A 27,412-nucleotide genomic window follows, 5' to 3' on the forward strand; every position below is an offset into this window, starting at 1 on the left:
TACGTAGGTTGACTCTGGTTAAGAAGTCATACCATGCATTGGCCTTCATCAGCCATGGGATCGAGTTCAAGAGTCAAGAGGTAATATTACAGCTATATAGGACTCCTGTCAGACCCCACTTGGAGTACTGTGCTCAGTTCTGGTCACCTCACTAGAGGAAGGATGTGGAAACTATAGAAAGGGTGCAGAGGAGATTTACAAGGATGTTGCCTGGATTGGGGAGCATACCTTATGAGAATAGATTGAGTGAACTCGGCCTTTTCGCTTGGAGTGATGAAGGATGAGAGGTGACCTGATAGAGGTGTATAAGGCATTGATTGTGTGGATAGCCAGAGGCTTTTTCCCAGGGCTGAAATGGCCAGCATGAGAGGGCACAGTTTTAAGATGCTTGGAAGAAGGTACAGAGGAGATGTCGGAGTAAGTTTTTTACGCAGAGAGTGGTGAATGCATGGAATGGGCTGCTGGCGACCATGGTGGAGGCAGATATGATAGGGCTTTTTAAGAGACTCCTGGATAGGTACATGAAGCTTAGAAAAATAGAAAAGGGCTATGGGTAACCCAAGGTAATTTCTAAAGCAAGTTCATGTTTGGCATAGCATTGAGGGCTGAAGGGCCTGTATTGTGCTGCAGATTTCCCATGTTTCCATTTTTCTGTTTCTAAAATGCCATTTATCAGCAAAACTAAACATGAGCAGTGGCTTGCCATCTGTTGCTCCAATCCTGTTCACTTCGGTTATTTCATGAACTACAAACGTGATGTCGGTTTGAATTCCATATTAACATCAGAGGCATTTGGGTGGATGATATCTTCTGACGTACATTCGTGCCATAAGAATGTGGAGCACATTACATATCCATATTGGTAATGGTGCATCATTCTACTTCAGATAAGTATGAATTGGAAGATGGGGTTAACTTGAATGAGAAAGAGAACTTAACGGTCATAATGGGGAGAGTACTGCCCTTGCTGGGGCTTGGTAACATTAACCAGTCAGCTGAACTCCAGTCAAAAATGACATGTGAGTCAGGGTATAGACTCCTAGCTCCTTGGGTTTATTGCAATCACAATGGCGCGGCACAGTGAATAAGGAGTGAAGTTGAAAAGCGAAAAATCACAGTGCAATTGCCACTTTGATCCATTCACACAAGTAAGTACACCCACCATGTAAGAACCTGGTTAGGTTTCCTGCAGGTAGATATTGTAGTACTACAGATAAATAGTATGTGTAAATGATTAACATCTAGGTTAGTGTCTAATAAACTGAAAAATAACATTATATTTCAGCAAAATCTTATCCTTTTGCTTAACTTCTAAACAATATAACATCAACTTACAAGCAATCCTTCTACTGGGGAAAGAACAGGTTGGTTTTAGGTAGAATCTTTTTTAGCTCCTGACATAAACATTTGGTCTCCTGCCAGCCAGCGTGCTTTCCTACTTCCTACTTCCTGACTGCACAGGAAATAACCTAGCACTGATTGTTTCAATATAAAAACTGGATGTGCTTAATCACAGAGGAGGAAAAAAACATAATCAGTTGCCTGAAGGGCGGAACAGGGAGTGTAAATAATTTGAGGAGTAAGGAGGAAATCAAGTAAGAGAAGAATTATCAATAATGTGACCGATATATTTTGAATTATGGTTTTGAATGTACCAATCCATCATAAAGAGAGAAGAAAATTTGGAATTTGAAGAGAGGTCATTAAAGAGATAGGGGGAGGATGAACAAAAACTGTATGTTAGCCCTCATACTTTTATGATGCGTTAGTATAATAGAAAACCTTGGGCCATTTGCTGCTGGAAGGGCAAAGTCAATGGGCCTGACCTTTGATTACCAGCTCTGATTGTCCATTCTTGGGGTAGTATACTTTTTCATACGTACTAGGAAGGACTAGACAAGAAATTTATATTGGTACCTTCTCAATCATGGTTTTAGTTTCATAATAGAGACAAGGGGTGATTGATAAGTTTGTGGCCTAAGGTAGAAGAAGTCAATTTTAGAAAACCTAGCACATTTATTTTTCAACATAGTCCCCTCCTACATTTACACACTTAGTCCAGCAGTCGTGGAGCATACGGATCTTGGATCTCCAGAAAGGCTTAACTCATCTCGTTCTACCTTAGACCACAAAATTATCAATCACCCTGCTGTGGACACTTTCTGGAGGTCCAAGATCTGTATGTTCCACAACCACTGGACTAAGTGTGTAAATGTAGGAGGGGGCTATGTTGAAAAATAAATGTGCTAGATTTTCTAAAATTGACTCCTACCTTAGGCCAAGAACTTATCAATCACCCCTGGTATTGTATTTTGTATGTGAGTAGCTTGATGGGATGGTGCAGAGGTGAAGACTGATAACGGTATTCTTTATCAAGTTCACAAGCTCTGCTCCTTGTAGACAAGGCTTTGACAGGGACATTGAGATTAGGATTGTAAACTGATTACTCAGCTCTAAAGTGCAAGTTTCTGTCTAGGAATGTCTGAAATCAGAGTTTGTACCAAACATTTTGCTCTCCCGTTATATAGGAATGACTCTGCCCCAGGGCATAAATAAGTAGCATTGTTGCTGTTTACCATTTCTTATTTGGTATCTTTATCCATTTCATTCTTTTATATATTGGGAGAGATCTTAACTTAGGTATTTATCTTGACTTTTCCCAAAAGTTTGTTAAAAATTTAACTTTGGTTTTAAGTTAAGTACATGTTTACCAACATCTCTAATAATGAATTCTAAGGGTTACTAATAGAAGTACATGATGTAGCACTCATTTGCATTTGTTAATATTAAGTTCTGTGTAAACACCCTTTAAGTAGTTGTACTTTTGAATGACAATATCTACTTTCTGATTAATTTCATTGCTTCCCAGCAATTCAGTTATGTCACTGTGTGCAGTTATCATTTTCTGTATTGTTTCCTCAAATACATTTGACATTGCTGATTGATTGTTACTGCTTTTGTTCCTGCTAGGTCAAATGGGGAGATAAGGGATCTACTGAGGAAGGAGCAAGGTTAGAAAAGGCCAAAAATGCAGTTATTACAAGCCCAGGATATGAAGAGGAACTTCTTTCTCCAAGGTCACCCAAACCTCCTCCTTCAGCTCCAACTTCACAGAAGTGGTATGATCCTATAAAGGTAATTCAAGTTCCATTTCATAATAAACTATATTGCACTTAGGTATTATAAAATTACTAAGAATTCGAAGATCAAATGCATTGAGTTTCATGACTTGAGTTCCTAGGTATATATTCATTTATCCTCTTGACAATGTCTAAAATAACATTAATCTTCAATGCAAGACAAGGTTATGAGTTTAAGCAACAAGAAAATTGGGATATAGATGTTTCTGATAATATTTGTACCATGGATTAGTGAAAGGAAGAGTAAGCATTAGGGCAAAATACAGCTTTTATCTGCGTAAAAACGTTATTAATGTGAGCTTTCAAGTTAGATAGCTTTGGAGCATTGGAACACGTTGCTTTTTGAACCAGAATAAATCAACCAAGCCTCATTTTGTTTTAGTGTTCTGGCTTCTTTTCAAATTACAGGGCAGACTTGACGCGTTGTGGGCACTGTTGAGGCGGCAGTACGATCGAGTTTCTTTGATGCGGCCGCAAAATGGCGATGAGGTACTGATCAAATTCTTTTTAGGGAGACAGGAATGTTCATTTCAAAGAAAAGTGAAGATAAAATAGAATAAAAGTATGCAATACTATTTGTTGCTTTACTTCTATTTATATTTTATTTAAGCCAATTGATTTGTTTAAGTCAACTTCTAGAGTGGTCCTTTTGATATCGATGTCTTCTGAAATTATATAAATGTTTATCAACACTTCGCTCAGGATTGCATAAAACATTAAAATAAGTCAAGAACCAACTTTTGTGATTATTCTTTGAAAACAATATTGCATCAAGCTATGCCAAATTTTAAGAACTTAAAAAAATGGGTCACTTTTCAGGTTTGGCAGGCTTTTAGTCCGTCCCCTGGTAAGTGTTAAGTAGATTTCCGTATACAGTGCAATGGAAAAGTACTTACCTATATTGTTACAAAGGCACATGTTATGCTTTGGTGTGTTTGAAATATATATTTGCCCTACCTTGCCTTGTTAATTAACTACCATCTAAACAGCAAAGGTAGTCTACAGTTTTACTTGAATTGTGTTTATATGAAGCCAAAAATTCAAGTTTGGCTCTGGCTGCATCACATCTTAGTAATGGCAGGAGTTTAGTGGAATTTATCATAAGGAAAAAAAGAAAAACGGGGTGTGTATGAAAATCAAAGTATTAGAATCATAAAACACTACAGCACAGTACAGGCCCTTCAGCCCTCCATGTTGTGCTGACCCATATAGTCCTTAAAAAGAAGTACTAAACCCACACTACCCCATAACCCTCCATTTTTCTTTCATCCATGTGCCTGTCCAAGAGGCTTTTAAATACCCCTAATGTTTTAGCCTTTACCACCATCCCTGGCAAGTCATTCCAGGCACTCACAACACTTTGTGTAAAAGACTTGCCCTTATGTCTGCCCTAAACTTCCCTCCCTTAATTTTGTGTATATACCCTTTTGTGTTTGCTATTGGTGCCCTGGGAAACAGATACTGACTATCCACCCTATCTATGCCTCTCATAATCTTGTAGACCTCTATCAAGTCACCTCTCATTCTTCTATGCTCCAAAGAGAAAAGTCCCAGCTCTGCTAACCTTGCTTCATATGACTTGTTCTCCAAACCAGGCAACATCCTGGTAAATCTCCTCTGCACCCTCTCCATAGCTTCCACATCCTTCCTATAATGAGGTGACCAGAATTGAACACAATACTCTAAGTGCGGTTTCACCAGAGATTTGTAGAGTTGCAACATGACCTCTCTGCTCTTGAACTCAATCCCCCCGTTAATGAAGCCTAGCAACCCATAGGCCTTCTTAACTACCCTATCAACCTGTGCAGCGACCTTGAGGGATGTATGGATTTGAATCCCAAGGTCCCCTTGTTCATCCACACTCTTAAGTTACTGACAATTAATCCCGTACTCAGTCTTCTGGTTTGTCCTTCCAAAATGCATCACCTCACACTTGTCCGGATTGAACTCCATCTGCCATTTTTCTGCCCAACTCTGCAGCCTGTCTATATCCTCTTGTAACCTTCGACAACTCCAACCACAACTCCTCCAATCTTCGTGTCATCCGCAAACTTACTCACCCATCCTTCCGCCTCTACTTCCAGGTCATTTATAAAAATCACAAAAAGCAGGGGTCACTCTACTAGTCACCGGTCTCCAGGCAGAATATTTTCCTTCCACAACTACCCTCTGCTTTCTTCTTTTAAGCCAATTTTCTATCCAAGCAGCCAAAGTTTCACTTATCCCATGCCTCATGACTTTCTGGATGAGTCTGTCATGAGGGACCTTGTCAAATGCTTTGCTAAAGTCCATGTAGACCACATCCACTGCCCTACCCTCATCAATTTCTTTTGTTACCTCTTCAAAAAACTCAATCAGGCTCGTGAGGCACGATCTTCCCTTCACAAAGCCATGTTGACTATCCATGAGCAGACTGTACTTCTCCAAATGCTCGTAGATCCTATCCTTAAGAATCCCTTTCCAATAGTTTGCAGACCACTGACGTAAGACTCACTGGTCTATAGTTCCCAGGTTTAGCCCTCTTACCTTTTTTAAACAAGGGAACTACATTTGCCATTCTCCAGTCCTCCGGCACTTCCCCTGCAGCCAAAGGGGATTCAAAGATCATAGCTAATGGTCCTGCGATCTCTTCTCTCAATTCCCACAACAACCTGGGGTGTATCATATCCAGCCCTGGGGATTTATCAGTCTTAATGTTTTTAAGAAGATCCAGCACTTCTTCTTCTTCCTTAATCTCCACATTGTACAGCACACAGGCCTGCTCAACTTCGACCTCATCCTGATCAAGATCCTTTTCACTTGTGAATACTGAAGCAAAGTATTCATTTAGGACCTCCCCAACCTCCTCTGCCTCCAGGCACATGTTGCCCTCTTTATCCTTTAGCAGTCCCACCTTCGTTCTCATCATCCTCTTAATCTTCACATACGCATAGAACTCCTTGGGGTTCTCCTTAATCCTATTACAATCTCTTCACTGCCTGAATGAATATTAAACAATCAGATACTACATTACAATATACCAAGTGAAAGGATTATACTGCTGAGAGGGCATTTTTAAAAATTATACTTTTGCCAACTAAACCCAGATCTTGGCTCTATTACAGTACCTCTAATATTGTTCCCAAAGATTGACTCTCAAATATATTGTCTTCAAATACCTTCAAATATATAGACCAGGTAATAATTCCATTATTATATTTGGTGGTGATATATTTTTGTACTTTCTCTATTTTTGTACTATCTATAAGACAATGGTTATCACTGTTTTGCCAAAAATAATGTGTTTCCATACCTTGTGTGATACTTCCATTCCTCCTGTAGTCCACAACCAGTTTCTGTGTTGTCTACACCAGGAAATCACTGGATCCTTTATCAAGAACACAATAATGAAAAAAACATAATAAGTATAATAAGTATTATTAAACATAATAAGCATAAGATAATACTGTATATATATTGTGCAATTATTGATTGTATGTCTGTAAAGTGATGCTAAGCACAGGAGTGTGTGTAATTAAGGTGCCTGACAGGAGATGATATAGTAGTGGTGGTGGGGGGGATGTAGAGAGCTTTGTTAGTGGGTGGAAGGATTGATCAGCCTTACTGATTGGGGAAAGTAACTGTCATGGTGTGAATGCCTTCTCCTTGATGGGAGTCCTTGAGCAGGGTGGCTGAGATGATGTTACTGGCCCTTTTGTGGCATCTTTCTGTTTATTTCTCTTTGATGGCAGGTAGGCTGGTGCCAGTGATGTGTTGATTGTTTTTGTTGAGCCTTCCTGTCTGCTGCAGTACAGTTGCCGTACCCTGCAGTGATGTCACATGTTGGCCTGCTCTCTGCTGCACATCTGTGGGAAAACATGAGCATAGATATGCACAGTCCAGCTGTCTTCAGCCTCCTCGCAAAGTAGAGGCATTGCTGAGCTTTCCTGGCTGTGTGGGATGTCTTCTGGAACAGGAGAGGTTGTGTGAGATGCACACTCCCAGTTGCCCCTGATGTAAAGGCAGGGGTGTGAGTACTGCAAGTTCTCCTGGTCAAATACCATCTTATTTGCCTGGCAACAGTCTTTGAGCATTTCTTCTTCCTGTCTCATCGCTGTTGGTGATGAGCCCCACCGCTGTCGTGCCATTGGTAAACTTGACAATGTGATTACTCGGGTTTTGGCCATGCGGTCATGTGTGAGCAGGGTGTACTGCAGTGGGCCCAGCACACTGCCCTGGGAGGCTCCTGTGTTGTAGATGATGGGGAGGGAGGAGGGGTTGTGTATCCTGACTATCTGAGGTCTGTTGGTTAGGAAATCCAACACACTGTTACACACTGGTACGTTTAGACCGAGGAGTAGGAATTTGTTCACCAAGGTGTGTGGGACAATAGTGTAGAATGCTGAAATGAGATCCAGAAAGAGCATTCTGACATAACTGTCCTTGTTTTCTAGGTGTATCGGGGTAGGGTAGGGGCACGAGAGATGCCATGGCATCTGCTGTACGCTGGTTCTGTCGGTGAGTGTCCAGTGTGGCAGGGATGGAGTTTTTGATGTTCCATCACCAGCTATTCAAAGCACTTCATGCTTATTGGTGTTAGTGCCACTGATTAGTAGTCGCTTTGTTCAGAAGGTGTAGAGTTCTTTGATACAGGGATGATGGTGGTAGATTCGACGCATGTGGAGTCAGCAGCCGGATGAGTGAAGTGTTGAAGGTGTTTGTGAAGACATCGGTGAGCTAGTGTGCACATCTCCTGACTACTTGGCCTGGGATATTGTCCGGACCAGACACCTTACATGGGCTGACTCTCTGCAGAGTCCTTCTTATGTCCCCTGCTGTTACGGACAGTGGCAGCTCACCTAGGAGAGGGTATCTTTCGTGGCTGGCATTCTGTTGCGGGTTTCAGATTGTGGGTCTTTAGGCCCTTGTACCTCCTCCCGGAGGAGAGCGCATGTCCTAGATGGTGAGGCTCCTTAGTGATGGATGCCACTTTTTCGAGTACATATCTTCGATAGTGAGGAGAATTATACTGGTGATGGAACTGGCTGAGCCTACAACCTTCTGCAGCTTCATGCAATTCTGTGCATCAGAGACTCCATGCCAGGCTGTGATCCAATTTATCGTAATGCTCTCCACCATATAGCAACAGAAATTACAATGGTCAAATTTTCTCACCCTTCTAATGAAGTAAAGCCATTGGTATGCTTTATTTATGAATGTATCAGTGTGTTGGCCACAGGAGAGATCTTCTGAGATGTTGAGCCAAGGTACTTGCAGTTGTTTACCCTTTCTGCTACTGACCACTCAGTGAAGACTGCTATGTGTTCTCCTGAAGTCCACAGTCAATTCAAGCTTGTCGTGACATCACTCAACCAGCCAATCTAATATCATCTCCCTAGAGATGTCATTTGACCTCTGCTTGGCCACACGAGCATGAGTGTAGAGAGGTAGAACTGCGGAGTAAACATGTATCAGTGAGAGGGAGATATTACTGATCTGCACAGATTGTTGACTCCCTATGAGGAGGTCAAGAGTCAAGTTGCAGTGGGAGGTACAGAGGCCCAGGGTTTGAAACATGATGATTAACACTGAAGGGCTGATGGTTTTGAATGCTGAACTGTAATCGATAAATAGTACCTGACATAATTTTACTGTTGGCTGGGTGCTGCAAACCAGAGTGGAAAGCCACTGATATTGTATCTGCTTTAGATAAGCTGTGGTGGTAATAACCCTTTCTGTTCCGGACCTACAGGTAGAAAGGACCTACTTAGGCAAAAGATTTGTCCACCAATTTTGTTTTAAATACAGAAAATAAAAGTAATTTTAATAATCTGTCAGCATATCTTCATTGCAGCGCATACAGCTTTCCTTAGGATTTTACGTTTCCAAAGATATAATTTACATTTTTTTTTTAAAACTTTTTAAATTGTATTTCAAGTAGTTACAAAATAAAAGTAGAGAAAAAAAATGTATATTACCCATCCCCCCTCCCCTTAAGCCCTCCCCCCTAGTATCCCTATAGAAAAAAAAAGAAAGAAAGGAAGAAAAGAAAGAAAGAAAGAAAGAAAGAAAGAAAGAGTGATCTTTACAAAATCACATTTTAACTCCTTTTTCAAATATTGGAGTAGCTGCCTTTATAAAATAAAAGAGCTACTGTGTCCTGAAGAAGTGTCTTGGCCAGAAATGTCAGCTGTTTACCCTTTTCCGTAGATGTTGCCTGGTCTGCTGCATTCCTCCAGCATTTTGTGTGTGTTGCTTTGGATTTCTAGCATCTGCAGATCTTTTTTTGTTTATGCTGCAGAATGTTTTAACTAATTTCTTGTGAAATTGCTAACTTCCTCATTTAAACGGTAAAGTTGCAATGCTTTCTGTGGTAATGGGGCTTTTCCTGTGAAAGTATGCTGTTTTCACTGTGTTACAATAAAAAAGCTCTGTGGATTGAAACCATATTGTTGTATAGCATATTTAATGCTTTCCTGTATTTTGCTTCAAAGCATCTCAATGCCAAGATGACATTGAACAACTGTTGTTTGTGGATTTAGCATAATGACAAATCCCTATAAAGGGACAAAAATCTAATTCTGCTGAAGATCTTCTTGTGTCATTTAGTTAAATCTATCAGGAAACATAACCACCGCTGTATTAAAATATTGTTTAATCCATAATATAAAAAAGACATACATTTTCTAGCACCCTTAACAACCCTAATCTAGTTGACTGTTAGTATGTGTGCCCCTTGTCTAGTTTCCTTTATCAAAGGATGGTGGCATCTGCTTATCCTTCTGCATGTCAGGTGAAGAATAGTTTATGGATGTAGTTTAGATGCATTATAGAGTGAAAGAATGTGATGAGAGAATTGGAGAGTTGTGATGAATTATTCTAAAAGCTGCTATACATATAATAGCTCAACTAAAGACTAGTGTCTCTTCCTTCTCTCTTTGCTACAATATTAAGTAAACAACATAATTCAAATTTTTTCTAACTGATTATATTGATTAATATAATTGAAGCCAAAGCAAACTCTTTCAAAACTGCCTGTGGCTTAAACCCAATTGGCAGGTCTAACTCATCAAGTACTTGTAATTTGGGTAGTTACTGCCTTGATGGTGATGAATGCAATATAACTACCCATGCTCATTATTTATTCTGGTACTGAAACACTTCATTCAAATAAAGTGTCAAGTTATTTACAAAATATTTGGTTTTGAAACTCCTACTTACAAACTCCTACTTGTGAAACGACTGCTTGCTGAGTTTAATATAAAACTTCACACTACTGGTGAGTGAGTCAAAAATATATAATTTAAAATGTAAGACTTAACACCTCATGTTTGTTTATATCACCTTGGGTGCCAGTTTTGTCCAAAATACTCTAGATCCTGTCAAATAAAAGAATGTTACATTTTGTCTTTCAGTTGTAGTTCATGAGTAAAAACCTCTCCCTCTGGATGCATCCCTCCTGATTCCATATGACATAGGAAAGGTCTAATAGAAATGACAGTGACACAAGACCTGAAGGGACATACTATTATATGACCAGATTTCCCATTAATAAAAATCTCTTTATTAACATGTCTTTGGCCCACCCCAACAATTTTGAAGTAAAGTATTATAACGTATTAACCATTTTTGTTGTGGAGCCTTTTCATAAGTGAGCAAAGAATTAATCAGCCACTGAAGACTAAGAGGTACTGTATGTGTTAGAAATACTTCCGGGGAAAGTGTTTTCTTTGTGTGCACTTACATCATGATATTAGCAGACACAAGAGGCCTTTATAATGTACATAAAAAACAAGATGTTCTTCCTGTTCTGATGGAATAAGTTTATCAAAAGGACATACAAATTACATAACACATAAAGCATTCTACAACACTAAAGCACAGGGAAAGGTTTATTCAACATAAACTGGTGACTGTTGTACTTTTCCATTTCTTAATTTTAAGTTTCATTTGAAAGCTTTAATCATCTAAAATAATCCTGTTGTGTTCAGACTCTTGACAAGCATTGAGGATGATCTTTTCACAAAGATGTTAACAATCCCAAGTTGCCTGATGTGTTGAGCAGATGAGCAATCCAAATAGTAGCAGTTTAAAATCTACAAGGTACTATGTTCTTTTCACTAGTTTCTAAGAGCTTTTTGAAAAATAAATTCTAATATTTAAACTTTGATTTGAATAATTCTTTATGTGTGGAAAAATAGTATTACAAAGAAAACTGTTTACTTCAGTTGTGGCCTAATTTCTAGTAAACAAAAAAATCATTTTTGCATGAGCAGCTGGTTTCAGACATTACCCTTCTCGGACCCAGTGGGCCAATGTTTATCATTTAGCAAGTATTCACCATAGGTTTCAGTGCCTTGATGTTGTAATTGAAGTTTAGGCAGGATGCATCAAAGCTAGAAAAGCTCTTCAGTGCCAACAACTAATGTATGGTGGAGCCACTTTGAGCTTGCCTGGTGTGAAAGCAGAGACTTTGATTCTGGATGTAAATCCTGAGAGAGGGGAGTGAGTGATGAATTTTTCAACAAATGATCTGTGAGGTTACAAGTGCCAGTAGAGGTGTACGTAAGCAGGTTGTTGCAGACATCTGTTAGGATGGGAGGCAGTAGTCCTTACCAGCCTGCAGCAAGTCTGCTGGAGTGTCAGCAGATGCAGTTGAGAGTGGCAGAACAGTTTTGGTCTCACATTTGCTGCCTGAGGGGCTTAAACACCAAAGGTAGAGCAGGGAAGGACACAGCTGTGCTCCTGAACTGGCCTCGGGCACAAATAAGGAGATCTAATGTATTTTGACTCTATTGTGAGGGGAGCCAGGGGAAGATGAGCCACTTCAGAGCGAAGTTAACACAGCAACATCTGCCACAAAGTTTCATTGGGAGCGGCTGGGGATAGCAGGTAGCTTAGGTAGTCCCTGAGAAAACACTTTTATTTAGCCATACATTCTTCTAATGATCTGTGTCTCGTTAATGTGCGCAGCAGTATCCTATATTGTTTTTGAGGCATTATTTTTTGACTATAGGAGCATTGTGTCTGTAAATGATGTTTAGCATATCGTGCTTATTTTTCTTCAAAATAGGGAAGAGAGCACTCACCAGAGTTGTCCTTTAGAACTTTAAATTATGCATTCTTTTATTTCAAATTCAAACATTTTTGGACCTTTGATTTTTTTTCCAGTAGATTCATATAAGATCCGATTTCCATATTATTTTTAAAGACAGTTCAAAGAACAGCCTGTTAAACCATATTGGACCTGTTAAAAGGTTTTCCACTTCTATTCATTATCACTGTTGCATATTTTCCTTATAATTATGAACAAAACAGGTTGTGTTACACAGAGCCATCTATTCTGTAATGCCCATTCATTAAGTGGATATTATTCTGAAAATGTAAAATCTATGAAGTGTTGAGTCATTAGAAAATTGAAAATTATCCAAGGAAAATTAATTGGCAGTAAGCCAGACTTTCAGAAGAAGAAACTGTTATTCTCTGATAATAACAGCCTTTAACTGGCCTTCACAAAGCTTCTGGTGTGTGAATGAGAGAGTGAATGTCCCCTTTTGTGATATTCAGAGAAGAGCAGCATCATCTAAGCATCCAGGAGGTTTGCAAGTGCCATTCCTTTTCCTTACGTTGGTAAAGCAACGCTTACACAGTTCAAATGTACTGAAATATTGTCAAAGGTGGATTGAAATTTGATCAAGTCTTAATAAGGAACGGTACTACCAGTACCTTGCTTTTGGCTTAGGTCATCCCTGTGTTTTGGCAGTCTCTAACCCCCAGTAATCCTTGCATTTCTCTGCACATCAAGCTGCTGCTGCTGATCCTGATCTCCAGTTCCCCTGTGTGTCAGCTCATGAACCCCTTCCATGCTCCACCTACCCCAGCTGATTTCTAACTGTCACATAATGGTCTCCCAAAGCCTCTGTGCCTCATTCTCCAGTCTGCAGGTTTCTATTGCCTTGCTCTGCATCACAGCAAAGATTTGACTGACTTCTGCACACTCCCAACATTTTTCCCCTGTTGGAGGTGCCCAGGGACTTGGGAGAAATTATGATTTTCACTGGAGATGTACACCTAAAATGGTTGCCGACTCCCACCTCATCACTTCATCGCTTTGTTGCTCCACCTTAGGAGCCAAATGAACATCCACGTGGGCTTAGGTGAACAAGCCTTTGTGTGGATGCATGTTCCTGTACTTACCAACTGGAGGTCAGCGTTACACTTTCCTGGTGGTGCATTTGTCTTTTTACTGAAATATTTCTTAAGTTCACTGTTTCAAATTACTCCTGTTATATTTCCAAGTCCAGAAAACTGTTTTCACTTGGCTTGATGGCTAGTTAAAGGTGTGGCTTCTGAGCAGTATAATGGTGCAGATTTCCTGCTGCTGTTTCACACCTCCAGAAGATGGGAACAGAGATCATGGGTGTAAGGGTTGCTGGCATCAATGGGCATGTGAGGGAGGATAGATTACAGGAAATATGTAGGGCAAAGTCCTCTAAGAACTGATATGAATGGTATGGGCTGTAGATCAAAAAGATCTGCGAATGTAGAACAAACGGATTTGGAAATACACATTCAGAATTCCATGGAAGTGTTGTCACAGGTAAATAGGGTTGTAATGAGAGCTTTTGGCACATTGGCCTCATAAGGCATAGGAGCAGAATTAGGCCATTTGGCCCATCGAGTCTGCTGCACCATACAATCATGGCTGATCCTTTTTTTCTCCTCCTCAGCCCTAGTTCCCATGCATCAGAATATCAAATACAGGAGTTATAATGTTATTTTGAGGCCAAATTTAGGGTAATGTGTGCAACTCTGATCACTAACCTATAGGAAAGACACCAGTAAGATTGAAAGGGTACAGGGAAAATTTACAAGGAAGTTGCCACGTCTTGAGGCCTGAATTATATGGACAGTTTGAATAGTTTAGGACTTTATTCCCTGGAGCGTAAGTGAATGCGAGAAGGTTTGGTAGAAGTTTACACAATTAAGAGGGTTATAGGTGGGTAAAAGCAAGCAGGCTTTTTCACTGAGGTTGGGAGAGATTAGACCGAGACATCATGGATTAAGAGTGAAAAATGAAATATTTAAGAGGAACCTAAGAAGGAACTTCTTCACTCAAAGTGTGGAACAAGTTGCCAGTGGAAGTAGTGGATGGGGGTTCAACTGCAACATCCAAAAGAAGTTTGGATAAGTAGACGGAGTAGGGAGGGCTATGATCCAGGTGTGGGTCAATGGGACGAGGCAGAGAAACAGTTCAGTGTGGACTAGACGGGGGAAAGAGCCTGATACTGTGCTACATTGCCCCATGACTCGATTGCTATTTCTTTCTCACTGAACAAGCTTCGATATTGCTGGAAAATATTATTTTAACCACTCTTGCACATTGCGCTTTCATAGAATTTTCACAATGCATGAAAATATGACATTTCAAATGCCTTTTCCACTTGTTAAACAGAATGAAACAAATTAATTGGAATGGTTATTACTATTGCTAAGATTAGCTAAGGGCCTATAGAAAATAGTTTATAATTTTTATGTTGAATGACACTGTAACTAATTTTCTTGTTTAATAATTCCTTCTCAGTTATATTGCTTAATTGATAAGCTGTTTAGAAGTCCCAGATGGCTTTCATCATTTGGAAAAAAAAGCAAACTGATAGAACAGTTTCCAAGTCTTCATAAATTTGAAGATTCATCTGAAATTGAAAGGAGCTATCAAGTGTATTTGAGCAAGTCATTCAACATCAGCTGAGTCATGTGCTCCCTCACAGGAGTCACTGCTCTCAAAAAAATTCACTCTTTGTTGTACCAAAATGTTTGGAATTTTCTTCAGTGGATGAATTTTGTCTTTTAACACTTTTTTTTTATCTTGTTCAAATTTATTTGTATCTTAGGCTCAGATGTTTAAGATTTGAGGAGGGAAAAACCAAAATCTGGCCGCTTGACTTTAAATTTTAATTCGTCTCTTAGGGAAGTGAAATCACTCTGATTCATTCTATTAAAGCTTCTCATAATTTAATATACCTCAATTACTCCACTCCTTGGCTTTCAGTATTCCAAAGAAAACCACCCTATCATACGCAATCTTTCCTGTGATTTTATGGTCCAGATAACATCCTCAAAAACACAAGAGATTCTGCAGGTGCTGGTAATCTAGTGCAACACACATAAAATGCTGGAGGTACTCAGCAGGTCAGGCAGCATCTGTGGAAAAGACAAACAGTCGATGTTCCATACTGAGACCCCTTGATGAGGAGCAGAAAAGGCGGAGGAAAAGCCAGCATTAGAATGTGGGGGGAGGGGAAGGAGTACAAGCTGGAATGTGATAGGTGGAATTGGGAGGAGGGGATGAAGTAAGTGTTGGGAAGCGATGAGAGGAAGAGATGAAAGGATGGAGAAGAAGAAATCTGATAGGAGAGGAGAGTGGATTAGTGGAGAAAGGGAAGGAGGAAGAGTACTGGGGTAGGTGCTAGGCAGATGAGATGAGAAGAGGTAAGAGGGGAGCCACAGTGGAGAAGTTACCCTCACAAATCTCTTCTCTATTATAAAAGTGCATTAACCGGAAACATATCAAATGCTCAAACTGGTGTAGCATTGGATGGAGTTCCAGCATAAATTCCCTGCTCTTATACTTATTTTTCAGCTTATAAAGAAAAGCAACCCATTTGCCTTTTTCACTACCATATTTATCTTGAGACTTTCATCAAATGTCCCTTTCTTCCACCCACCACTTAATATTATCCCATTTATTATATATAGAGAACTGGTAAGTAAGTGTCACCGTAAAGCACTGTGGATGACACCTCTTATCACTTCCCTGATGCTTGTGGTTAGGCTGATCAGGTGCTGATTAACCAGATTGCATTCTTCAGTTTGTGGTCATTATACAGCCTATCTGCCTAGTTTCGTACTCTGTCGGGTAGATGTCAGTGTTGGAACCATTTAACTGGGTGGTTTGGAAGTGCACGTCTTCAGCATTACAGGTGGAATTATATTTCAGCCCAAAGCCTTTGCATATTTCATTTCACTTTCCAAATAAAATTAAGCAGTTACTTCCAGTTTCTATCTGTCCTGAAGAGACTTGGACTAGACGTTTACTAATTGTTTCTCTTTCTGCATATGCTATGTGGCTTCTTGGGCGCTTCCACCATTTAAAAAATTATTTTTAATTCTTTTGTTCAGTGTCTGAGATTTAAAGTTCAAAGCATATTTACGAGGGGTGATTGATATGTTCATAGCCTAAGGTAGAAGGAGTCAATTTTACAAAACCTAGCACATTTATTTTTCAACATAGTCCCCTTCTACATTTACACACTTAGTCCAGCTGTCGTAGAGCATACTGATCTTGGACCTCCAGAAAATGTCCACAGCAGAGGTGATTGATAAGTTTGTGTCCTAAGGCAGAAGGAGATGAGTTATACAGCTCTTGTTACATGCACATGCAGTTCAACTCTTTGAGTGATTATGCAGTAAGTTTGAAGTTAGTAACTCATCTCCTTCTACCTCAGGCCACGAACTTATCAATCACCCCGATGAGTTATTAACTTCAAACTTTCTGCATAATCACTCAAAGAGTTGAACTGCATGTGCATGTAACGAGAGCTGTACTCATCTCCTTCTACCTCAGGCCACAAACTTATCAATCACCCCTCGTATTATCGAAGCAAATATATCATATCCAACTTTAAGATTTGCCTTCTTGCAGGCAGCTACAACACAAAGATACACAATGGAATCCACTAAGAAACCCACACAGCAAAGACCGACAAACATTCAAAGTAAAAAAAAACAAATAGTGCAAACAATAAAAAAAGTAAATTAATAGCACAGAGAGCAAGAATCGCAGAGTTTCCAAAAAGGAGTTTGCAGCCATAGTCAGTTCAGTCCTGAGACGAGCTCAGCTGGTCCAGACTTTTATTTCCAGAGCTATACAGCTTTATGCCCTCCTGAGACAAAGGGATGGTAACCAATGACCCATGCTCCCAATAAGTTGAAAATTTACAGAACGGCCATTTATTGAAAGTATGTGTGAACTGTTGGTTCAAACCCATGTATTCAGTTGAACAGATGCTCTATGTATGTGCGGTGTAGTTATTAGCAGGAATGTGAATCTTTTGGAACTACCTGTGGTGAACTGTGGGGAAAAGAGTAATCTGTACAATTAGAGCTTTTATTAGAATCTTTGCAACAGAATTAAAGATGTGTTTGCCTTTTGTTGCATAAGGTGGCAGACCCATCAAGTTATAGATTTCCTGTTCCCCTCTAGCCTTCCTGTCTTCCGAGTCATTTTCTATTTCATTGATGGATTCTCATTTCACCTCTATCTCAGTCCAATTTACCACTATTTCCTTGCCATCTGTTTCCCTGGTTTTCCCAGACTGAATGCTCCTTTCTGTGGATTTAATATTTGTATTCCAAGAATCATGAATCTGGCTTTCAAAACTAAAAATAGCTGCAAATCTGCTAAGATGTAGGTTAAGAATTTTATTGGAATTTCTTCCACTCTGCTGCTGTAGGCTTTGTGGCAGAGATCCTGTTTATACTAGTTAAGGGCAATTGGTTAAGTAACATCTGCTCACTAGTGTGGCCAACTTATATTTGCATGGAAATTATTTTCTGACTCTTCAGGAAAATTGTGAGTCATGGTCATCGTGGCTTGTGTATTGCAGCCAAAATTAAAACCTTGTACCTTCTGTTTAAGCTTTTAGTAAATTGTGCTCCTGATGTTGATAAAGTATTGGCAGAAAATTTAGTCAGGAGAATGTAGAGCTTGTATCATTACGTGGCAAATACCACCTCAAGAGCCAGGACCTACTGTTGAGAAAAAAAATGTAAATCAAGATATATGTCATCCACAACAATAATTGCTATTATCATTACTTGACTAATCTCATATTATTTTCTATTTTCAGTTGTCCCTGATAGGTGTTACAGTGGAGTTTAGCTCCACTTGATATTAAATGCTACCAAAAGTTTGCCAGCCAGACGATTTTTGGCATATCTAATCAGCAATAGACAGTAGACAGATATTGCGGTGATCCCAATGGTTGCAGGACATTCTAAGCACAGCCTGGTTGTTCCGGTGATGATGCACAAAAATTAGACAATAGACAATAGACAGTAGGTGCAGGAGTAGGCCATTTGGCCCTTCTAGCCAGCACCACCATTCACTGTGATCATGGCTGATCATAAACAATCAGTACCTCGTTCCTGCCCTCTCCCCATATCCCTTGACCCCGCTATCTATAAGAGCTCTATCTAACTCTCTCTTGAATGCATCCAGAGACTTGGCCTCCACTGCCTTCTGGGGCAGAGCATTCCACATATCCGCCACTCTCTGGGTGAAAAAGTTTTTCTGCATCTCTGTTCTAAGTGGCCTACCCCTTATTCTTAAACTGTGGCCTCTAGTTCTGGACTCACCCATCAGCGGGAACATGCTTCCTGCCTCCAGCGTGTCCAATCCCTTAATAATCTTATATGTTTCAATCAGATCCCCTCTCATCCTTCTAATTTCCAGTGTATACAAGCCCAGTCACTCCAATCTTTCAACATATGACAGTCCCGCCATTCTGGGAATTAACCTTGTGAACCTATGCTGCACTCCCTCATTAGCAAGAATGTCCTTCCTGAAATTTGGAGACCAAAACTGCACACAGTACTCCAGGTGGGGTCTCACCAGGGCCCTGTACAGCTGCAGAAGGACCTCTTTACACCTATACTCAATTCCTCTTGTTATAAAGGCCAGCATGCCATTAGCTTTCTTCACTGCCTGCTGTACCTGCATGCTTGCTTTCATTGACTGATGTACAAGAACACCTAGATCTCGTTGTACATCCCCTTTTCCTAACTTGACTCCATTTAGATAGTAATCTGCCTTTCTGTTCTTGCCACCAAAGAGGATAACCTCACATTTATCCACATTAAACTGCATCTGCCATACATTTGCCCACTCACCCAACTTGTCCAAGTCACCCTGCATTCTCATAACATCCTCCTGACATTTCACACTGCCACCCAGCTTTGTGTCATCGGCAAATTTGCTGATGTTACTTTTAATCCCTTCATCTAAATCATTAATGTATATTGTGAACAGCTGTGGTCCCAGCACCAAACCTTGCGGTACCCCACTGGTCACAGCCTGCCATCCAGTTTTCAATCCATGTCAGTACTCTGCCCCCAATACCATGTGCCCTAATTTTGCCCACTAATCTCCTATGTGGGACTTTATCAAAAGCTTTCTGAAGTCCAGGTACACTACATCCACTGGCTCTCCCTTGTCCATTTTCATAGTTACATCCTCAAAAAACTCCAGAAGATTAGTCAAGCATGGTTTTCCCTTCATAAATCCATGCTGACTCAGACTGATACTTCTACTGCTATCCAAATGTGTCATAATTTCCTCTTTTATAATTGACTCCAGCACCTTTCCCACCACTGACGTCAGGCTAACTGGTCTATAATTCCCTGTTTTCTCTCTCCCTCCTTTCTTGAAAAGTGGGACAATATTAGCCAACCTCCAATCAGCAGGAACTGTTTCTGAATCTATAGAACATTGGAAAATGATTACCAATGTGTCCACGATTTCTAGAGCCACCTCTTTAAGTACCCTGGGATGCAGACCATCAGGTCCCGTGGACTTAGCAGCCTTCAGACTCAACCGTCTATCCAACACCGTTTCTTGCCTAATATAAATTTCCTTCAGTTCATCCTTTACCCTAGTTCCTTTGGCCACTATTACATCTGGGAGATTGTTTGTGTCTCCCCTAGGGAAGACAGATCCAAAGTACCTGTTCAACTCATCTGCCATTTCCTTGTTCCCCATAATAAATTCACCCGTTTCTGTCTTCAATGGCCCAATTTTGGTCTTAACTACTTTTTTTGCTATTCACATACCTAAAGAAGCTTTTACTATCCTCCTTTATATTCTTGGCTAGTTTACCTTCGTACCTCATTTTTTCTTGGAGTATTGCCTTTTTTGTTATTTTCTGTTGCTCTTTAAAAGCTTCCCAGTCCTCCGGTTTCCCGCTCATCTTTGCTATGTTATACTTCTTCTCTTTTATTTTTATACTGCCCTTTACTTCCCTTGTCAGCCATGGCCGCCCCATACTCCCCTTAGGATCTTTCTTCCTCTTTGAAATGAACCGACCCTGCACCTTCTGCATTATTCCCAGAAATACCTGCCATTGTTGTTCCACTGTCTTCCCTGCGAGGGTATTGTTCCATTGAACTTTGGCCAGCTCCTCCCTCATAGCTCCATAGTTCCCTTTGTTCAACTGTAATACTGACACATCCGATTTTCCCTTCTCCTTCTCAAATTGTAGTTTAAAACATATCATATTATGGTCACTACCTCCTAATGGTTCCTTTACCTCGAGATCCCTGATCAAATCTGGTTCATTGCACAACACTAAATCTAGAATTGCCTTCTCCCTGGTAGGCTCCAGTACAAGCTGCTCTAAGAATCCATCTCGGAGGCACTCCACAAACTCCCTTTCTTGGGGTCCAGTACCATTCTGGTTCTCCCAGTTTACCTGCGTGTTGAAATCCCCCATGACAACTGTATCATTACCTTTGCGACATGCCAATTTTAAGTCTTAATTCAACTTACACCCTACATCCAGACTGCTGTTTGGGGGCCGTAGATAACTCCCATTAGGGTCTTTCTACCCTTAGAATTTCTCAGTTCTATCTATACTGACTCTACATCCCCTGTTTCTATGCCCCCTCTCGCAAGGGACTGAATATCATTCCTCACCAACAGAGCCACCCCACCCCCTCTGCCAGTCAGTCTGTCCTCTCGATAAGATGTGTATCTTTGAATATTCATTTCCCAGGCCCTGCACACTTGAAGCCATGTCTCTGTTATTCCTACAATATTGTACTTGCCAATTTCCAACTGAGCCTCAAGCTCATCTACTTTATTCCTTATACTTCGTGCATTTATATATAATACTTTTAGTTCGTTACTCCCCTCTCCTTTCATATCAATTCCTATTTCACTTGGCCATATTGTATGATCTCTTCTTGAGCTTTCTACTCCATTGATTCTGTTGTCCTTTTTAACTTCTCTTATTTTCACTTTCCCTTTAACTCCATCCTTATATTTCCAGTTCATCCCCTCCCCCCACTACTTAGTTTAAACACATCCGTGTTGCGGTGGCAAACCTGTCTGCCAGAATGCTGGTCCCCCGCCTATTAAGGTGCAACCTGTCCCTTTTGTACAATTCATCCCTACCCCAAAACAGATCCCAGTGGTCCATGAATGTAAATCCTTGCTTCCTGCACCAATTCCTCAGCCACACATTCAGATCCATTATCTCCCTGTTCCTGCCCTCTCCAGCATGAGGAACTGGAAGCAAACCAGAGATAACCACCCGGCGAGTCCTGCTTTTCAGCCTTCTTCCGAGTTCTCGGAAGTCCCACTGCAGAATGTCCTTCCTCTTCTTCCCAATGTCATTTGTGCCGACATGCACTACCACTTCCGGCTGTTCACCTTCACCCTTGAGGATTCCCTGCAATCGGTCCATGATGTCCTGGATCCTAGCACCAGGGAGGCAACACACCATCCTTAAATCTCGCCTGTTGCCGCAGAAACCCCTTTCTGTACCTCTTACTATGGAGTCCCCTACTACCACGAGCATGAGAAAGATTTATCTAAATTCATTAAAATTCCACTTTATATTTGGAAACTGATTTTGCAGGTCTTCCAATAAGCCCTAAAATAATTGTGGATTGCTTATACTTTGGTTGGAGACATGACTAAGGCATTGTAACTGCTTGTATCTTTATAACTGTTCCACACAAAGACAACATTGTTACAGGTGTTTAAGCAATTTATGACAAGAAATTAGATTACATATTTTTGGTGTGCTAAAACATTGTTGCTGTCAGTACTAATACACTATCAGGTTCACCTTCAAAAAAAAATTTGAATTTGGGCAGAAACCAGTGTGAAAAATTGTTAGGGTGGCTTTCAACCAGAAACAAACATTAAAATGGGACTTCCATGTTTCCCAGTTCAGCATTCAGTACAAACACTAGGCACTTTTGCATCTATGAACTTTTGCATATGACAATAATTTCGACTTTGACTTTTAATTTTAAGTTTGACACCCACCCACCTTGGTTCCAGCCATAGAAAACTACTAGGTTCTGCATTTTCAATAAAGAAAGTGCTCATCATCTACTCAGTTGTTCCAATTCTAATCTGCAACCACAGTCATATCAACAAATTGAGAAACCAATCCTCGCCCAGAACATGACTAAAGTACAAAATAAAAGTTTTTAACAAACTTTACATATTTTGCAAAGTGTGAAATAAATAATGAAAAACAATGACAAATTATTTTTCATGAGCCAGAAATTTCATGAGCTTTTCAAAGATTAAAATAAACATTTTTGAACTGCAAAATTATGAAATAACTATCTGAGGTATTAACACTTTACCTAACATGTTTTGTTTTGTTTTAGGGTCAGGAGGGTTTTTAAGTAGCAGTGCTGGTTTTACACCATTAACCCTATACCACTAACGACCTACACCACAAACATGGAATGCCAAGTTCAAATTTATTGTCGTATGCACACATGCCCGGGCATTAATACCATGAAAGTTAGTTTCTTGCAGCAGTAGTGGGTACACTATAAATATGACAAATGGAAGATAGAGACTCCAATGAAGGGGGTGTGGTGTCAACACGACTGTAATATCAACCATTATATATAAACTTGTTTACTGAGTTTAAAGCTATCGAATTGTTTGCATTTATCAACTCTGTAACTAGAGTCCAGCGCTGCAATGTTTTTGGTCTTTGAATAGACTCTCACTTTGGTCCAGGTCAGTTTTTGTTTCTTATATGTATTCCAAATACAGATTAAGTTTTCACTTTCACATGGAGCCTGAGTTGAAGTGAAAACAGAGACGGGAACACCAATGGGATTTTCTAAAACTGGCATTGTCTGGGAAGCCTGGCATTACTGTGGCGGACATTTCTTGAATGGGAGGTATAGGATGACTAGATGCACGTAGTATATTAAGACACAACAATAACTTTTGCAAGTACTACCATCCATCTTCCAGCACAGCTTGAATAATGGGCCAAAGTTTGTATTGAGGAATAAGGAATTCATTATTATTTGATTATTCCCACCAGTTTTAAAATGCCAGTTGAACTGGTTTTCTCTTATATGTCACTAAATGGGTGAGCCGTTAAGACTCATTGCCGGTAAAATCACTATTCTGAGAAGAGTTGCTCCCTCTGCAGTTGTCCTGTCTCAATGTTCCCTTCATAATTTAGTCTGTTATTCTTACCAAGTACATGGAGACAACAGGAAGTGCGATACTGAAAGGTGTTACAGAAATTTTAAGTGATAGCAGAGCTGTTATTGATACTTGATAGAATGTGTCTAGCCTGCATTGATTACAAATAGGATAGAACTGCTTCTGATTTCAGTGCTGCAAACCTGTTTCCTTCTGTCTCCTGGTTCTTCTTGTTTGGCTGATTCCTCACATTTAGCTTCCTTCTGAGAACACACGTTCATAAGCTAGCTAACTACAGGAAGCTAAGTCAGTATAGAGAAAATTCCAAAAATGTCTCCAACCAGAATGGTCAGCCAAGTGTATAGAATGACTTGATTAAAGACGTCATGCACTGGTGGACTTTCCAGTTACATATGTTTCATGTGCTGATCTTCCTGGTACAAGACCCAGATATGGCTTGATGACTGTGGTCTCCAGTCATGTTGTCTGTCTTGAATGCCGGTTATACATCACGAGTGCACCTCACGTCATGTGGTGAAACCCTCAGACATCAGCTTCCTGAATCAAAGGGGGTGATTTCACTGAACTTCGCTTGCCCCATCATTGAAATGTTCCCACAACCAATTGACTCACTTTCAAGGACTCTTCATCTCATATTCTCTATAGTTAATGCGAATTTCTTTATTATTTAATTATTGTTTCTTCTTTTGTATTTGCACAGTTTGTTGCCTTCTGCACTCTGGCTAAACACTCTAGTTGGGCGATCTCTCATCGATTCTGTTACTGTCATTATTCCACAGATTTTTTAAATATGCCCACAAGAAAATGAACCTCAGGGTTGTATATGTGACATATATGTACTTGGACAATAAAATTTACTTTGAACTTCACATTGACCTTGGAACTTTTTGAGACAATTTAGTGATTAAAACTAGGAAGCATGCTATATTGCTTTTCAAGTGAAATTTGTTAATACTAGTTATTCCTAGCAGTGAGGGCAGTTTTGCTGTACCTCCATTTGGTCCTCTTGAGCTCATTTTATAGAAGGCATTTAACAGTCATTGCCAGTGAATTTCTGTGCCATCTGTAGAGATTGGATCCCATCCATTTTCTCTGATATTTTTCATGTAGTGGATGCAAGTGACAAAGCAAGCAAGACATTTTGTGTAATCTCTCTCCTAAATGAAGGGCTTTTTGGTTTATTTATGATCTATTTTGTGGACTTTGTCCCTGTTATTCTGTCGCAGGATGTTAATGTGGATTAAGGTATACATATGAAATCAGTGATATTTCAAAATTAACCTGTTTTCATAAATACACTGCTCAGACTTCCAGCCAGGTACAGGTGTCGATTATAACCGATGCTTTGATGACAAACTCTGCCATCTTCATCCGGGATGAAGCCGAGGCTAGTCTAATTCCTGATTGGTTAGTCCACATCCATTCAGGACCCAACTTTCCCACCTTGTTTACAATCAAATTATTATTATTATTATTATTATTATTATTATTATTATTATTATTATACTTTATTGTCACCAAACAATTGATACTAGAGCGTACAATCGTCACAGTGATATTTGTTATTTCAGGCCTTACAAAGAATTTCGTCTTTGTTAAATTTCTTTTCCTCTAGTTTTATTTCAATGGCCTCTTTTACCAGCTGGTCCCAAAAGCCATTAGTGTGACAAAGTGGATTTGTGCTGTTGAAGTCAGTTCTATGGCCATTGTGAATGCAGTGTTATGCTACCACTGAGTTCTTCGGGTAACCCAGATGGATACACCTCCTGTGCTCTGTGATGTGGGTTTCCACCATGCATCCCTTCTGGCTGATGTATGCTGCTCCACACTCACAGGGAATCCTGTCAACACCAGTCGGCTTAAGTCCTAGGTAATCTTAACCCAGATAAACTGTGATTTAACCCAGATACAGCTTTGTGAATGGTATTAATCCAGTAGTTCTTCAGGATCCAGGAGATCCTTCCAGAAACTGTGGAAATAAAGGGAAGATAGGCGGTAGTCATGGTTCCTCCTTGTTGCTAGGTTTCCTGTTTTTTTTTGTCGGCCCTTTTAAGGGCCCAATTGATATCCTTCATCTTGGAGCCATTCAAGTCTCAGGTCAGCTGACATTTACAGGATTCCCTGAGAATGCAGAGCAGCGGACAGGAGCAACAGTGGAAACCTGCATCAAGGAGCACAAAAGGTGTATAATTTTGGTTACCCGGAGAAATCCGTGACATTCGCAATGGCCACATGAATTACTGTGATGGCACAAAACTACTGGGCTGTGCCTGTGGTTTTGGCACCACCTGGTAAAGTAAGCCATTGATATAAAACCAGAGAAAAGAATTTGAACAAAGATGAAGGTTTCGCTCTAAGTAAGAACTGGAATTTGATTGTAAACAAGCTGGCAGAACAGAAACCTGATTAGATGAGGACTAACCAGTCAGGAGGGACAGACTATGGCGGTGTAAATACCGCTGGCTAGACATGCCTGAATATCATCCATAATGAAGAGGGTAGAGTTTGTCATTGAAACATCAGTTATAGTCAGTACCTGGACCCACCTGGAAGGCCAGGAGGAGTTTATTTGTCATATATGCCAGGAAAGTAGATCCCTTTTCAAACTGCTTTCATGTTTGGAAAATTAATAGGAATAAATTAAGCTGAATAATTGAGTACATTAAGTCATGATTTTATAACTTACTGTTTTGTTTACTGGTACCTTTTGCCTTCGAAAAATTCTGGGTTCATTTTTATTTGATTATTTGAAATTACCTCCCTCATGTTTGAAATAAATTTCAAGAACTTGAGCTAATTAGTAAAGCAAAATTTGAATAACAGTTTAAAGAATGACACATATATAGATGAATAAATAAAAATATTACTTTAAAATTCCCAAGCTCCAATCGAAAAATGTATTAGGTTGTGCCCTGAGGTCCAACTTCTGTCAGTGGCTTTTCAAATTCACTGCTTCTGAGCTAAGCAGTCTTTTTGTCTCCAAACCAGCACCACAAGAGATCCATTATGAATTTTTAAAATGTCTGCTTCCATCTGCTTCAACATAAACTTATAAGAAATACATGAAATGTTGTCATAGGAAAGCAGCATCCATCATCAAAGATCCTCACCACCCAGGTTATGTTCTTTCTTGCTGCTACCAACAGCTGGAAGGTACAAGTGCCTCAGGACTCACGCCACCACGTTCAAGAACAGTTCCTACCCCTCAACCATCAGGCTCTTGAACAAAAAGGGATAACTACACTCACTTGCCCATCACTGAGATATACAACCAATTATCTTACTTTAAGGACTCTCTATCTTGCTATTTTATGTTCTCGTTATTTATTGCTATTTATTTATATTTGCATTTGCACAGCTTGTTGTCTTCTGAGCTCTACTTGATCTTTCATTGAACCTTGTTATAGTTACTATTCTATCATCTTGCTGAGTATGCCCGCAAGATGAAGAAGGATCCCAGGGTTGTATGTGGTGACATATACAGTATGTACTCTGATAATAAAGTTTACTTTGAACTTCAGAAGTAGAAGAACTACTTTTCATATCCACTTCACCATTCTCTACAAGAATGACTGGTCTTTTCACTTGGCACCACTTTCCTATATAAACTCCTTAGTAATTTAATGGGTAACAATCTAGTAACCTTGATCATCAGCAACTGGGCTCCCCCACTCTTGTTGCAGAGAGAGCTGCAAAGATCCAGTATCTTTTGAGTTAAGATGTTTCTTCTCATCTTAGTCCTTAAAAGCTGATCCTTCGTTTTGTTTCTATGACCCCCCAGTTCTGGAGAGCCGCATGAGAGGAAACATCTTCTGTGCATTTATCCCATCAAGCCCCGCAAGAATTTTGCACAGCTCAACGAAATTGAATCTCAATATTCTACATACCACATTCTTTACACAAGACTCTCTAAGACCACAGCACACACATACGTGTGCACACCTGTACAAACATGCACACAACACATACGTAACATATACATGTGCATGTTTCATAATCTGTTCAGCTGGGATAA

General features: G+C 39.9%; 1 protein-coding gene across 1 annotated transcript in view; it reads left to right on the top strand.

Annotated features, from left to right (window-relative positions):
* The window catches only part of antxr2a (ANTXR cell adhesion molecule 2a), a 221,851-nt gene that overhangs the window by 137,431 nt on the left and 57,008 nt on the right, over positions 1 to 27,412 (top strand). The window contains 2 exon segments of the mRNA XM_059988717.1: positions 2,971 to 3,135; positions 3,549 to 3,629. Coding sequence (XP_059844700.1) covers positions 2,971 to 3,135; positions 3,549 to 3,629 — 246 coding nt within the window.

The sequence above is a fragment of the Hypanus sabinus genome, chromosome 14 (genome assembly GCF_030144855.1).
Source record: "Hypanus sabinus isolate sHypSab1 chromosome 14, sHypSab1.hap1, whole genome shotgun sequence".
In the NCBI taxonomy this organism is placed as follows: Eukaryota; Metazoa; Chordata; class Chondrichthyes; order Myliobatiformes; family Dasyatidae; genus Hypanus; species Hypanus sabinus.